This window comes from Momordica charantia (assembly GCF_013281855.1).
Source record: "Momordica charantia cultivar OHB3-1 chromosome 2 unlocalized genomic scaffold, Mcharantia_2.0 BLBB01000002.1, whole genome shotgun sequence".
Taxonomy (NCBI): domain Eukaryota; kingdom Viridiplantae; phylum Streptophyta; class Magnoliopsida; order Cucurbitales; family Cucurbitaceae; genus Momordica; species Momordica charantia.
Window position 1 is genome coordinate 2,421 of NW_028275160.1, and position 14,465 is coordinate 16,885.

A 14,465-nucleotide genomic window follows, 5' to 3' on the forward strand; every position below is an offset into this window, starting at 1 on the left:
TGACGTTTTACAGTGAATTGAATTATCAACCCCAAAAAACACATACCTTATGTGTTTTTAAGCAAGAAGGAGAGTGGGAGTAACCCCACCTTAACCCACCCTCCACCTCACCATTTCCCAACAAAAATGGTTGGAAGTGGTGGGTTATATATATATATTTAATTTAATTAATTAATTAATTAAATTAAAACCTATTTTAATTTAATTAATTAATTAATTAAATTAAAACCTATTTTAATTTAATTAATAATTAATTAAATCTTATTTAATTAATAAAATAAATAAACATTATTTAATTAAATCACATTTAATTAAATTAATTAATATTTGAATCATATTCAAATATTCCTATCTCTCATAACCTATAGTATTTAATATGAATCTAATTCACATTAAACCTTAACCTATAGTTTTGATATGAATCCAATTCATATTATTCTCTCATAATATATTGTTTTATAATGTATCATCATACATTATATTAAATTGTGTCATGCACAATTAATTCAAATTTCCTTTAGTTAAATTTGAACAATTCAAATCCCTTCAAAGAATTCATGTTCTTAATTACCCTTTACAAGCTAGCAAGGGGACATAATGGACCTATAGATGAGAAGCTCCAACATTACGAAATTAATTTGTTAAACTTATTAACCACCTTAATCAATATACGTTAACTACGTGTTTCTCCACTAACAACCCGCAGCTGAACTCTTCTCACTATAGAATATTTCTGTGTCCATGGATATCGACCATTAATGGCAAGTCAATCTTTCACGAGTGTTCGTAACCACAGAATGGTCAAATTTGTGTTTTACCCCTATGTTACATCTTGTACCTTAAGTACCCCTAATTCTCTAATGAAAAATTCGGTTATGGTCCGACCAATAACCAAAAGTTCCTCTCAGACCAGTAAGAAGGTGGGGCCCTTGTTCAAGTCCCAGAGTCAGCACTAAAGGAAACACTCATCTACTTCCCTAAAGTCGGGGAGGAGTGAATTTCATCTTGTGTAGTTATGTTCCCAATCTCACACTCGGTCTCGTCCCCAAAATGGTGGGAATGTTGAGTCGGCGACTCGGGACACTCTCACCCATACAGATCACAGAACGAGCCCGCACGAGCAAGATTCCATGACTCACTCAGGATTGAGAATGAGTTGTCAACGGCATTACATCTAAAGATTGGGTATTTTGTGGTCCAGTCTTATACAAACTCATTGTATAGGATACCTCCACTCGCATGTCTCCACACGAACGACATGGATCAAGTCGTCTGTAACATTTACAAAGCGGGCCGTATCCATAGTGTTGCCAGGATAAGGTACCCAACCTTATCCATATACTATAAACCCTTTAGGTTATTCCCGAGGCATTATCCACTAGTATATCAGGGGTATATCAAATATATACCCAGTATATATACTGTCTCGGTTACATGACAATAACCTTGGATGTTTAGTTTATTGGATTTAAATAATGCATTGCTATAAAAATTCAACAACAAATTGACTGAATAAAACTTTATTGAATATAAATTTGTTCTTACATAAATACAAACTACGAGTTTAGGGCAACACACCCAACACTTAAGACGTCACGAAAAACATGTTTTCTTCCAACTTTTTGTGACGGTTAAAAAAACGTCAGAAAAAACCAAGAAATTCGGAAAACTCCATCTTTTCCGACAAAAAACTCACCGCACCCTTTAAACGTCACAAAAAGTTGAAAAACTACATTTTTCGCGACGTTGAAAAAACGTCACTAAAAGTGATGGGCGTTTTGGGTAGGAAAAGACAGAGTTTCTGAATTTTTTTTTACTTTTCGTGACATTTTTTAAATGTCATGAAAAGTTGGAAAACTACAATTTTCATGACGATTAAAAAACGTCACGAAAAGGTGAGAAACATTTTTGGCGGAAAAATACGTGATGGATTTTTGCTAATTTAGTTAGTAATTTTAAACTACCTAGTGAGAAAAACTACAATTTTTCCCAATTGGGTCAGCTTATGTATGGGTGAGCATGCGAACCCGAAAAATCGAGTCGACCGACCGAAACCGACCGAAAAGAGGTCGATCGGTCAGTTTTGCCAGGCGTCAGTTCTGGGATTTCAGAACCGGCTTGGTCAGTCGGTCGTCAGCCTTGACCCAGGCGATACTGACCGACCATATTATCTTCATATCTTTTATTTATTTATTTTTAGTTATTATAAAAATTAAACACCTCGGGTTGTTCTCTCACCCTCTCACCCTCTCACTCTCTCACGTCTGCCGCCCCTCACTCTCTCACGTCTCACTCTCTGTCCCTCCCTACCGCCGCACTGCACCACACCACCACCCACCACCCTCCGGCCTCCTATGTTCTCCACTATCGCCGTGCCACCCACCGCCCCCCTCTCTTCTCCCTCTTCCTCGCTGTCGCCCAACTGCCCCCTATTCTCATCGTTGTCGCCTAACTGCCCCCTGTTCTCCTCGCTGCCCAACTGCCCCCCTCAGTTGTCCCGCTCTACCAGCCCCGTTCACTCTCTCCCACGTCGGCGCCCCTCCCTCTCCCTGGCCCTTCGGCTTCACATCGAGCTTCACAAACTGGATTTCGAATCGGAGTAAGCATGTTTAATATTTTTAAAATATTAATGTTTTTTTCATGTGAATACAAAATACTAATGTAGTTTTATTTTTTATTTTTCAGAGTTAATATGACAAAGGCGGCTAAAACTGAAACAATAATTCCACCAAAAAGGACAAAATCATTGTCGACATTGATCTGGATGAAGCAACTTCTTAGATCCCACCAAATAAGCGAAAAAACTGTAAGACTTCTATACTTTGGATCATTTTGGAAAATTAAAAGGCGATCCTAAAGATCCTCATGCTAAATGTAAATATTGTGAGATTGTATATGCACATGTCATTCTAAGCGTAATGGTATTGGAACTATGAAAAACCATTTAGACATTTGTAAGAAATATCCTTACCAAAAGAAGACGGACCGAACACAAACCCAATTGTTTTCAAACCTCAACTTTCTAGTTGTGTTGAGGAGGAATCTGATTCAATGCTTGCATGCAATTCATTTGATTTGGAGAGTTGTCGGAGAGCTTTAGCAGAAATGATTATTCTTGATGAATTGCCTTTTAGGTTTGTGGAGAGTTTGGATTTTTGGAGATTTATGAACAGATCAATATGTTTGCTTGAACCTAGATTTGTAATTCCATCTCGATTTACTATGGCTAGGGATGTCCTAAAGATATATCTTAGTGGGAAAGAAAATTTGAAGAATACTTTCGTGAAAATGAAATATAAAGTTCCTCTCACTACTGATTGTTGGACTTCTGGGCAAAACGTAAATTATATAGTCTTGACTGCAAACTTCATTGATTGTGATTGGAAATTGCACAAGAGAATCCTTAGTTTTAGTCAAATTGAGAATCATAGAGGGGATACAATTGGTAAAGCAGTAGAAAAATGTTTGAAGGATTGAGGTAATAAAAAAGTTGTGACTCTGACTGTTGATAATGCTAGTTCCAATGATACTACCATTACTTATCTTATCAAGAGATTCAGTCATGGTTTGTGGTTGAATGGTGACTATTTGCATGTTAGAGATTATGCGCACATATTGAATCTTATTGTATGTGAAGCTTTGAAAGAACATTATAATTGCATATAACATATTTTAAATGTTGTAAGATTTGTGGGGTCTTCTACTTGACGTATATTGAATCTTATTGTATGTGAAGCTTTGAAAGAACATTATAATTGCATATAACATATTTTAAATGTTGTAAGATTTGTGAGGTCTTCTACTTGACGTTTAAGAACATTTAGGAAGTGTGTTGAAATGGAAAAGATTCCTTGTAAGTTTTCTGTACTTGACATTGTAACAAGATGAAATTCTACTTATATGATGTTGAGGCTGCTTGCAAACTTCGAAAGGCTTTAGAGAGATTAGAAGGTTGGTTGAATGCGAAAAATGTTGGTTTCTTTTATGGAGTTACTTTGAATATTTCTGGATCTTTTACTACCTCTAATTTGATTTATCATCAGATTAGCAAAGTTCATAATTACATATTAAGTAATTGTGTGAAGATAGTGACAATGAAATGCTTACTAAAATGACTAAGAGCATGCAGGGAAAATTTGATAAGTATTGGGGAAGTAGTGAGAGGACAAATTTATTATTGTATTTTGCTGTTGTGTTGGATCCAAGATATAAGTTGAAGTATTTATCATATGATTTCAATAAGTTGGGTCCGCTATTTCTAAAAACATGATAGATAAAGTGGAGCATGTTTTGAGATGTATGTTTCATCAATATAGTAGTTGTAGTTATGCTTCTTCTGGTGGTACTACTATTTCTCCTAGTACTATTAAGTCCACTACTACTAATATGGAACAAGATATGGATATAGAATTTGATTTTGATGAAGGAAAGAATTTAATACCAGAGTTCTCAATTGAAGAGAATACATCTTTAAATAGTGAGTCAGAGATTGATGTATATTTATTAGAACCCAGGGTTAAGATAGAGGAGAATGTCGACTTCAACACGACTTCAACATACTTCACTGGTGGAACAATAATGGTCCTCGATTTCCAATACTTCACTGGTGGTAAAGATATTTTGGCAATTCCTGTATCTACTGTAGCATCTGAGTCGGCTTTCAGTACTAGAGGACATGTAGTCGACTGCTATCATTATTTATTGGCTCCCAAAACAGTAGAGGCTCTTATATGCACTCAAAATTGATTAAATTCTGATTCGATAAATCTCAAAGTTCACGATCACTTGGATGATTGATTCTACCTTTTTTTTTCCTAAATATCTCTTCTTTTTTTATCCTAACTATTCTCTCTACTTTTGTTCATCCTCTAATTTTGTAGGATTCAGAGATGTCATGAACGACGAAGAAAGAGACTTAGACCAGCTTCAAGATTTTGCAAAGATATCAATTTGTTAATGTATTTAGTTTGTTGAACATTGTATTTGGATTTATATGTTTTATATTTTCCATTTAGACTTTTGTTGTGTTTGTATTTGGACTTTGGTTCAAAATTTAAAATGGTATTTTGGTAAAATTAAGTTTTTGCTACTTTACATGTCTGGTTTAAGATCCATGAAAAAGACAAATTAATCATTTGATGATAAAAAAATGTTCAGAAAAAAATGATATAGAAAACTAAGCATGGTCAGGCTATAAAACTTCAGTTAAAAAATAAATCGTGGTTTCAAAATTCATTATATAAGAATTAAAAGAGAAACAATGCGTACTCCAAAAAAAAAAAAAACAATGCTCGAATACTACTACAACAATAAATATAAGATGATATTCTTTTATTTTTGGGACTTGCAATGATTATACAGGAAAAATCAACCACTCAATATTATCTTATGAGTATCTCAGTCTTTCAATTGGAGTGGGCAAGAAGAGGGGATGAATTGCCTCAAATAGTATATGGCTTGGGCAATGGCATGTCCTTAACCAAGCCACATAGTAAAGTGTTGTCTGGAATGTTGTATTCATCTCTGAGTGATCGAGCTGGAGAAAGAACGCTGAAGTAGAGTTGTTGTCCCAAATAACGATTTTCTGTCAATTCAGACCTCAAGTTCCACATTCCAGCATTGTCTAATGTAAGAAGAACGGCTGCCCACGACTTGGGAAAGACTTGGATTGTATGCCTGCTCACAGCGTCTAGAAGATTGTAGTTCTTTCGTTTTTCTGGAGCCCATTTCCCCGGTTCAATGCTGTGTAATGTTGATAAAGAATAAATTTGTCATATATATAAACATTATTGATTATTTCTAACTGATGATACTTACGCGACAGCGAAGAAGGAGTAGCCATTCAAATGCCACGATTGAAGGCTTTTCTCATGGTTCTCAAATACGATCTCTACGAAGTTTCGGAAAGTTGCATTAACAACATTAGGAGCAACAGTCACGGTGTTTGCACCTTCTGCTGGTCCGTCGTCGGAAATGGTATCGTACTTGAAGACCTTGTCAGCGATTCCAAAGTACTCCGCGAGCTTCAATGGAGTTTCAGGGTCAATATGAGAGACACCATTGATGGCATATCGCAACTTACCATCCACCTTAGTGGCTGAATTGATTATCTTGATCGTGCGGGTAATATTGATGGAACCGTAATGGTACGAGCCTTGGGGATTAGGCCTAGCAGCACTAGCGGTAAGGTTCCAACGGAAGGTACGAAATTGATTGAGGGACCAAGCCCAACCTGTAGGTGCCTCGGGGATTTCAGGCGAGGCGGGGCCTTTGCCATTGGTATATCGAATGATGCCTTTACCGACAAGAACATTCTTAGTGAATCGAGTGGATGCAATCAAGTAATAGTCCTTGGGCTCTTGGTTGGCTGTGACGAGCACCGAAAAGCATTGTCCCACATGGATGTCAAGTGATTGGTAATCGTTCTGGACGACATGAGAGCCCTCCATCTCTACCAACTTCATGGTGTGGCCTTGGAATCTAATGTTAAGAGATGTCTTCAGTCCAATGTTGCAAACTCGGTACTTGTAAGTCTTCTCAGGCTTCATGGTAAACAGCGGCTCATCGGTTCCATCACCCTTTGCATTCTTCCCATTAATGAGGACACCGTCGGGCCTAGCAAGGGAGCGTCCGCTATCCAAGAAATTCTTAAGAGCAGAGTGGCTCTTGGTGTACCAGTCACCAGCAAGGACAGTGTAATCATCTTCAGGGTCAGCATAAGGGACAGGAATAAGTAAACGGCTATTCACACGGAGGCCTCCAAAGCCTCCCCCTGCCCTGTGCATGGCAGTTGATGGATAGTAAAAGAAGCTTCCAATTTGGTCCTTAACTTGGAAATGGTAGGTGTAGTTTGTCCCCGGTGGGATTGGGCAATTGGTTCCAAGTAGTCCATCTTGCCACGAATTTTTGCGGTGTTGAATACCGCTCCTGCAAGTCCAATTCCATTTGATTTTATTTTTTTGTATTGAGCCATTGAATGAAGAGGAAAGAGTTATATATGCGTGCATATGTAAATATAAATATAATTACTGTACCAATGTAGAAGGAAGGGTTCGTCGAGGTTGTTGAAGACATTAATGACTATGTTATTGTTGGATGTGGAGTTGATATTGGGTCCGGGGAATTGGCCGTTGATGAGAATGCCTTGTTGGGGAACGCCCAAGGGAGAGATGGTGCCATAGGTGACATTCCACGTGAAGAAGAAATAAGGGTCCTCACCCCGGACCGTTGACATTGCTGCAGCCGAGAGGCATAGCAGCACGGTAAATATCAACCCACCCATCTATATCTCCCCGTTTTTTCTGTTCTGATTTTTTTTGTTTTCTTTTCCAAATCACCGCTCTTTTTCTCGAACTGGCTATGTATCCCAAAATCAAGAAGATGGGTTGTTGTCCCGTTCCCTGATGCTTACCCTTCCAATCCTTCATTTATATACAAGTTAAGGTCAATTTCTCAACCATTGAAACTACGAGTTTTTTTTTTTCTAATTTCTCCGTTTTTTTTTTCTATCCTTGGGTATTTCCCTCCCTCTCGATTCTGAGAGTGGTTCCCACCGCATCGCTCTCCAACAAAATATTTACTTAAATTAGAGGTGGTCTCTCCAAAATATGTGGAGTCAAAAACGTGTGCAAAATGTTATTTACTATAGTGGGTCTTGACTTAAAAAGCTCATTATTTTATTCTTCTAGAAAATAATTACGTAGATAGATTGATTTGGAGCTTTGGTTTTTTTTTTTAATGCGAACGGCCCAATGATGTGGTGACCTAGAATCAAGTTGTAGTAATATATCAATGGTGTTTTAGTATTAGTTCAACATCTCTAATATATCATACCATATTGAACTTTTGAAAAAATTAATTAAACAACAGTAAAGGTGTCCCACTGCAGTTTTGAGGGGTTGACATTGAATGTGTGCTTTGATTTAAATCCCTCACGCTAAGAGATGAAGATTATCCTTGAATGTTCTCTTTAAATGAGGTCGTCTCATATTTTCTTTAACTTAATTAATAATCAGTCATGGGGGGAGACAAACTTTGGAAGTTTAATAGGGTGGGATAGAGGATGGAATCAAATAGCGAAATATGAAAATAAAAAATTCTTTGAGATTACTGTACTCTCTAGTCAACAACCCAACCAGAAAATAGGTCTTTAATTAAGAGCTTGCTCCCTAGTCACGTTTCTTCATAACGTAAGCACACACAATTCCCCACCTTTCTAGAATTTCACATCTCTCGTTAGTTAAAGTTGTTGTACACTAGGTCATAAAAAAAGAAAGAAAAAGAAGAGTTTTTGAGGTTATTCCCAGTTCATGAGGTTTTAGTGGAACTCAATCATAGTCAAAAGAAGAGTTTGATACCTGCCTGAGAGTGAAAACGCTACTTGAGGGAGGCTGCAGATTAGGGGGTACTGATTAAAAAACAACTCATAAATGAAAATATAGTTTGCCAAAATATAGTTTACCATAAATTAATCTTTTTTATTTTTTGAAAATTTTTAATATTTCTTTTTGAATTGATTTTGTGAGTTCAGAGCTTATCTAAAAATTACATTATTAAATTAAATTTGGTAAACTATACTTCCATAAATAAATAAAAGATTATTTGGTCCACAACTTTATTTGAATAATAGATTATTAAATTATATTTGATATATTATATTTTTAAAAATTGATTTGGTTAGATTTCAAGTGGTTGCATTTGGGCAAAATTTAAAAATACTGATAATAACAAATAAAACATAACAGTTCTTCCCTTAAATGTTTTTAAGACCTCAACAAATTTAAGTTAAATAATAATAATAATAACCAATATAAAATGATCTTAAGATTAACTTAAAAAATATTATATATATATATAGTTAAATTTGGAAATATGTGTCAGTTTCATCATCAACTCAAGTTCAGTCTAAGATCTACATTTGATGGATCACTCTAGTCCAATCATCCCATCAATTGGATTAGATATTATTTTTTGAATTGGGCGAGCCTATGGACGAATCTCATCCAATAATTATTATATTTATGCCATATAATATATTAATATATTATTTATTTATGATTATTAAAAACTTGTTTAATAGGTTACGAATTCTCGAATAATGGACGAAAAGTTACGGCCCGAACGCCGGCGCCGCCATTCAACGAGAGTGTCTAAATGACGAAAACTGGCTATTATCCACTGAAGGGCCATAGAAGAGAGTGTGGTGTTGGATTAAGGAAGAGGGAGAGGTTTATGGAGAATTTATTTTATTAGATAAATAAAATAATGAGCTTTTTAAGTTAAGACCCAGTATAATAGTAAAATCCATTTTGAACATGTGTCTTTGACTCCACAAATTTTGCAAAGCCAGCCTCTAATTTAAATACATATTTTGTTGGAGAGGGACGTGGGCACTATTGTCAGGAACGAGAGGTAGGGAAATGCGTAAGGCTAGAAAAACGGAGAAGTTGGAGAAAAACTTGTAGTTTGAATGGTTGAGAGATAGACATTAGCATGTATATAAATGAAGGATTGGATGGGTAAGCCATCAGGGAACGGGACAACAACCCATCTTATTTTGGGATACATAGCCTGCTCGAGAAAAAGAGCGGTGATTTGAAAAGAAAATCAGAAGAGAAAAAACGGGGAGATATAGATGGCTGGGTTGATGTTTACCGTGCTGCTATGCCTCTCGGCTGCAGCAATGTCAACGGTCCGGGGTGAGGACCCTTATTTCTTCTTCACGTGGAATATCACCTATGGCACCATCTCTCCCTTGGGCGTTCCCCAGCAAGGCATTCTCATCAACGGCCAATTCCCCGGACCTAATATCAACTCCACATCCAACAATAACATAGTCGTTAATGTCTTCAACAACCTCGACGAACCCTTCCTTATACATTGGTACGGTATTTAATTATTATAATTTATATTTACATATATAACTACTCTTTCTTCTTCATTCAATGGCTCAATTCAGAAAATAAAATAAAATCAAATGGAATTGGACTTGCAGGAGCGGTATTCAACACCGCAAAAATTCGTGGCAAGATGGACTACTTGGAACCAATTGCCCAATCCCACCGGGGACAAACTACACCTACCATTTCCAAGTTAAGGACCAAATTGGAAGCTTCTTTTACTATCCATCAACTGCCATGCACAGGGCAGCGGGAGGCTTTGGAGGCCTCCGTGTGAATAGCCGTTTACTCATTCCTGTCCCTTATGCTGACCCTGAAGATGATTACACTGTCCTTGTTGGTGACTGGTACACCAAGAGCCACTCTGCTCTTAAGAATTTCTTGGATAGCGGACGCTCCCTTGCTAGGCCCGACGGTGTCCTCATTAATGGGAAGAATGCAAAGGGTGATGGAACCGATGAGCCGCTGTTTACCATGAAGCCTGAGAAGACTTACAAGTACCGAGTTTGCAACATTGGACTGAAGACATCTCTTAACATTAGATTCCAAGACCACACCATGAAGTTGGTAGAGATGGAGGGCTCTCATGTCGTCCAGAACGATTACCAATCACTTGACATCCATGTGGGACAATGCTTTTCGGTGCTGGTCACAGCCAACCAAGAGCCCAAGGACTATTACTTGATTGCATCCACGCGATTCACTAAGAATGTTCTTGTCGGTAAAGGCATCATTCGATATACCAATGGCAAAGGCCCTGCCTCTCCTGAAATCCCCGAGGCACCTGTGGGTTGGGCTTGGTCCCTCAATCAATTCCGTACCTTCCGTTGGAACCTTACTGCTAGTGCTGCTAGGCCTAATCCCAAGGCTCGTACCACTACGGTTCCATCAATATTACCCGCACGATCAAGATAATCAATTCAGCCACTAAGGTGGATGGTAAGCTGCGATATGCCATCAATGGTGTCTCTCATATTGACCCTGAAACTCCATTGAAGCTCGCAGAGTACTTTGGAATCGCTGACAAGGTCTTCAAGTACGATACCATTTCTGACGACGGACCAGCAGAAGGTGCAAACACCGTGACTGTTGCTCCTAATGTTGTTAATGCAACTTTTCGAAACTTCGTAGAGATCGTATTTGAGAACCACGAGAAAAGTCTTCAATCGTGGCATTTGAATGGCTACTCCTTCTTTGCTGTCGCGTAAGTATCATCAGTTGGAACAAATAATCAATGTTTATATATATATAACTAATTTACTCTTTATTAACATTTCACAGCATTGAGCCTGGGAGATGGACTCCAGAAAAACGAAAGAACTACAATCTTCTAGACGCGGTCAGCAGGGATACAATTCAAGTCTTCCCCAAATCGTGGGCAGCCATTCTTCTGACATTGGATAATGCTGGAATGTGGAACTTGAGGTCTGAGTTGACAGAAAATCGTTACTTGGGACAACAACTCTACTTCAGTGTTCTTTCTCCCGCTCGCTCCCTCAGAGATGAGTACAACATTCCAGACAATACTTTATTATGTGGCTTGGTTAAGGACATGCCATTGCCCAAGCCATATACCATTTGAGGCAATTCATTAGCTCTCCCCCACTCCAATTGAGTGACTTTGATACTCATCAACTAAGATATATGGATGGAGGGGTTGATTTTTCATGTATGATCGTTGCAAGTAAAAAATAAAAGAGTATCTCCCTTATAAATATATTTATAATATTGAGCGGCCTTCTTGTCTTAAACACTATTCTTTTAATTTATTAAGGTTTTTAAGTTATTGGTTTTAGTTCAACAAAAACGTATGGGTAATTTCCAAAAGTATGTAGGCTCAATTTTGAGTGGTTCCAGGACCAGTTTCTAATTTATTAACTTTTAGAACATTTTAAGTGTGAAAGTATATGTTTACCTAGTACATACAAATTTCAGCTTCAATGACGTTGATGAATAGTTAATAACGGTAGGAAAATGGAAGGCATTGTTTTTTCGAGGAAAAAAGAGTTTTTTTTTTAGCTTTTCGTAATTTTTTTTCCACATCACGGAAAAGTAAAGAGAAATTCGGAATTCCATGACCTTTCAAGAAAGGTAACAAAAAGGTGGGTGTGCGTATATTTTTTTTCAGGAAAATAGTGAGATTTACGGATTTGTTAATGTTTTTAATACACCACGAAAAGTGAAAAGAAAAAAAAAGTTGGAATTCCATGATACTTAAAAATGGTCACGAAATTGTGGAGACATTTTTTGCGGGATATACAAAATTTTCATAAAAACATCACGAAAGGCTGAATGGTACGTTTTTGTAAGAAATAATGGAGAAATAATTTTGGGATTATTTAACACTTGCAAAATATTTGACTGCATGATATATCCGGTAAAAAGTGAGCTGATTTAGTTAAACGGTCTTTGATGTTCAATTTTTACCTGCTGGCATGTTAGACAATGACTAACAAAGTTGGCAACGCTTCATTCCTATCCACGAATAAGTTCTTCGGAGGTCTTGGTATATTTTTGAACTCCCAAGGTGGAGTATTATGAGCTTCAGTCATGATCTCCTTCTTAATAATCTAGTCATTTGGTACACAAAGACGATCATCAAACCATAAAACTCCATCACATGACACTGAAAAGTCAACTCGTTTAGATTTGCTAACATCATCGACAGTCTTCTTCAAAGCTGGATCTGAAAGTTGAGCATGCTTGATCCTGCTAAGTAAAGAAGGTTCAACCACCAAGCTAGCCAACAACGACGATACACTTTCTGTAGTCACATCAATCGCTAACTTCTCAAAATCTTTAATTAAATGCTCTTGAGTTGTGAGTAAGGCTGCTGAGTAACCTGAGGACTTCCTACTTAAGGCATCTGCCACCACATTCGCCTTACCAGGATGGTAGCTAATAGTGCAATCATAATCTTTAACTAACTCCAACCAACGTCGTTGACGCATATTCAATTCCTTCTGAGTGAAGAAATATTTTAAACTCTTGTGGTCGGTGAAAATCTCACAATGAGCACCATACAGGTAATGCTTCCAAATTTTTAAAGCAAACACAACTGCTGCTAACTCCAAGTCATGAGTAGGGTAATTTTGTTCATGGTTCTTGAGTTGTCGTGAAGCATAGACAATAACTTAACCATTTTGCATAAGTACACAATCTAGCCCATTTCTTGACGCATCACTATAAACCACAAAATCTGTGTCCCCACTAGGAACAGTTAAAACTGGAGCAGTAACAAGTCTCTTCCTCAATTCCTGAAAACTTTGCTCACAATCTTCTGACCACTGAAAATGTGCATTCTTTCTTGTTAGCTGAGTCAAAGGAGATGAAATCTTAGAAAAACCTTCTATAATAGCCAGCCAAGCCAAGAAAACTTCGAATTTCCTGTACATTTGTGGGTCGTGGCCAATTCATAACCACCTCAATTTTGCTTGGATCCACTGAGATCCCCTTTTTGGACACCACGTCCTAGAAAGGCAATGCTCTTAAGCCAAAACTCGCACTTCTTAAATTTAGCACAGAGTTTCTTCTCCCGTAATACCTCTAATACTTGTCTTAAATGCAACTCATGCTCAAGCTTTGTCTTGGAATAAACTAAGATGTCATCAATGAAGACAATGACAAAATTTATCCAAGAAATTATTGAATACCCTATTCATCAAATCCATAAAGACAGCTGGAGCATTAGTCAATCCGAAAGGCATGACCAAGAACTCACAATGGCCATAACGTGTTCTAAATGCAGTCTTTTGGATGTCACAAGCTTTAATCTTCAACTGGTGATAGCCTGACCTCAAATCAATCTTTGAGAAAACAGTAGCACCCTGAAGCTGGTCAAATAAATCTTCAATCTGAGGGAGTGAGTATTTATTCTTTATAGTCACACGGTTGAGCTCCCTATAATCAATGCACAGACGAATAGATCCACCCTATAGTCACACGATACTAAAAAAAGGTCACGAAATTGTGGAGACATTTTTTGCGGGATATACAAAATTTTCATAAAAACATCACGAAAGGCTGGATTGGGATCTTATGACATTGAAAAGATATCACGAAAGTTTGAGGTACGTTTTTGTAAGAAATAATGGAGACTTACGGATTCTTTTGTCATTTATGACACAAGTGAGGCAAATAATTTTGGGATTATTTAACACTTGCAAAACGTCACATTTAGGTTTGTGTGTATTTTTTGCTGGAAGTATCTTATTCTTTAGGGGTCGTTTGTTTTTCAAGAATGTAGATGCCCGACATTTAGGCATCTTCAGATAACATATTTGTTTCGTAAGAAGATTTATAAAGATAGTCTAGAATATTTGGATTTCAGGATTTATTGGAAATGTGTTAAATTTGTAGAATGTTCCAAAAATGTCCTTACAAATATTTATATAATTTATAAATTCATTTAATATAATAGATTTTTATTTTGTAGAACAAGTTAATTCATATTAACTTAATATAAATTTCATTTTCAACTACAAGAATTTTTCAAAAAGACAATCATATAATTTATGCAAAAATATCACAGGTATATTGGTTGTAAAAAAAATGTTGTTTTAAAAT

At 36.9% G+C, this 14,465-nt stretch overlaps 2 protein-coding genes across 2 annotated transcripts; one reads left to right on the plus strand and one right to left on the minus strand.

Moving 5' to 3' along the window:
- Nucleotides 1-5,310: 5,310 nt before the first annotated feature.
- On the minus strand, nt 5,311-7,397 carry LOC111021199 (L-ascorbate oxidase homolog). Its single transcript, XM_022298065.2, has 3 exons — nt 7,035-7,397; nt 5,818-6,927; nt 5,311-5,742 (listed from the first exon to the last, which is right to left on the minus strand). Exons 1-3 carry the CDS (start codon nt 7,280-7,282, stop codon nt 5,442-5,444), a joined length of 1,659 nt encoding a protein of 552 aa, XP_022153757.2. The 5' UTR covers nt 7,283-7,397; the 3' UTR covers nt 5,311-5,441.
- A 2,114-nt stretch (nt 7,398-9,511) lies between these two features.
- LOC111021193 (L-ascorbate oxidase homolog) lies at nt 9,512-11,616 on the plus strand. Its single transcript, XM_022298057.2, is given in 4 exon segments — nt 9,512-9,882; nt 9,995-10,761; nt 10,764-11,103; nt 11,181-11,616. Coding segments are annotated over 4 exon segments (1,656 nt in total). The 5' UTR covers nt 9,512-9,634; the 3' UTR covers nt 11,482-11,616.
- Nucleotides 11,617-14,465: the final 2,849 nt, after the last annotated feature.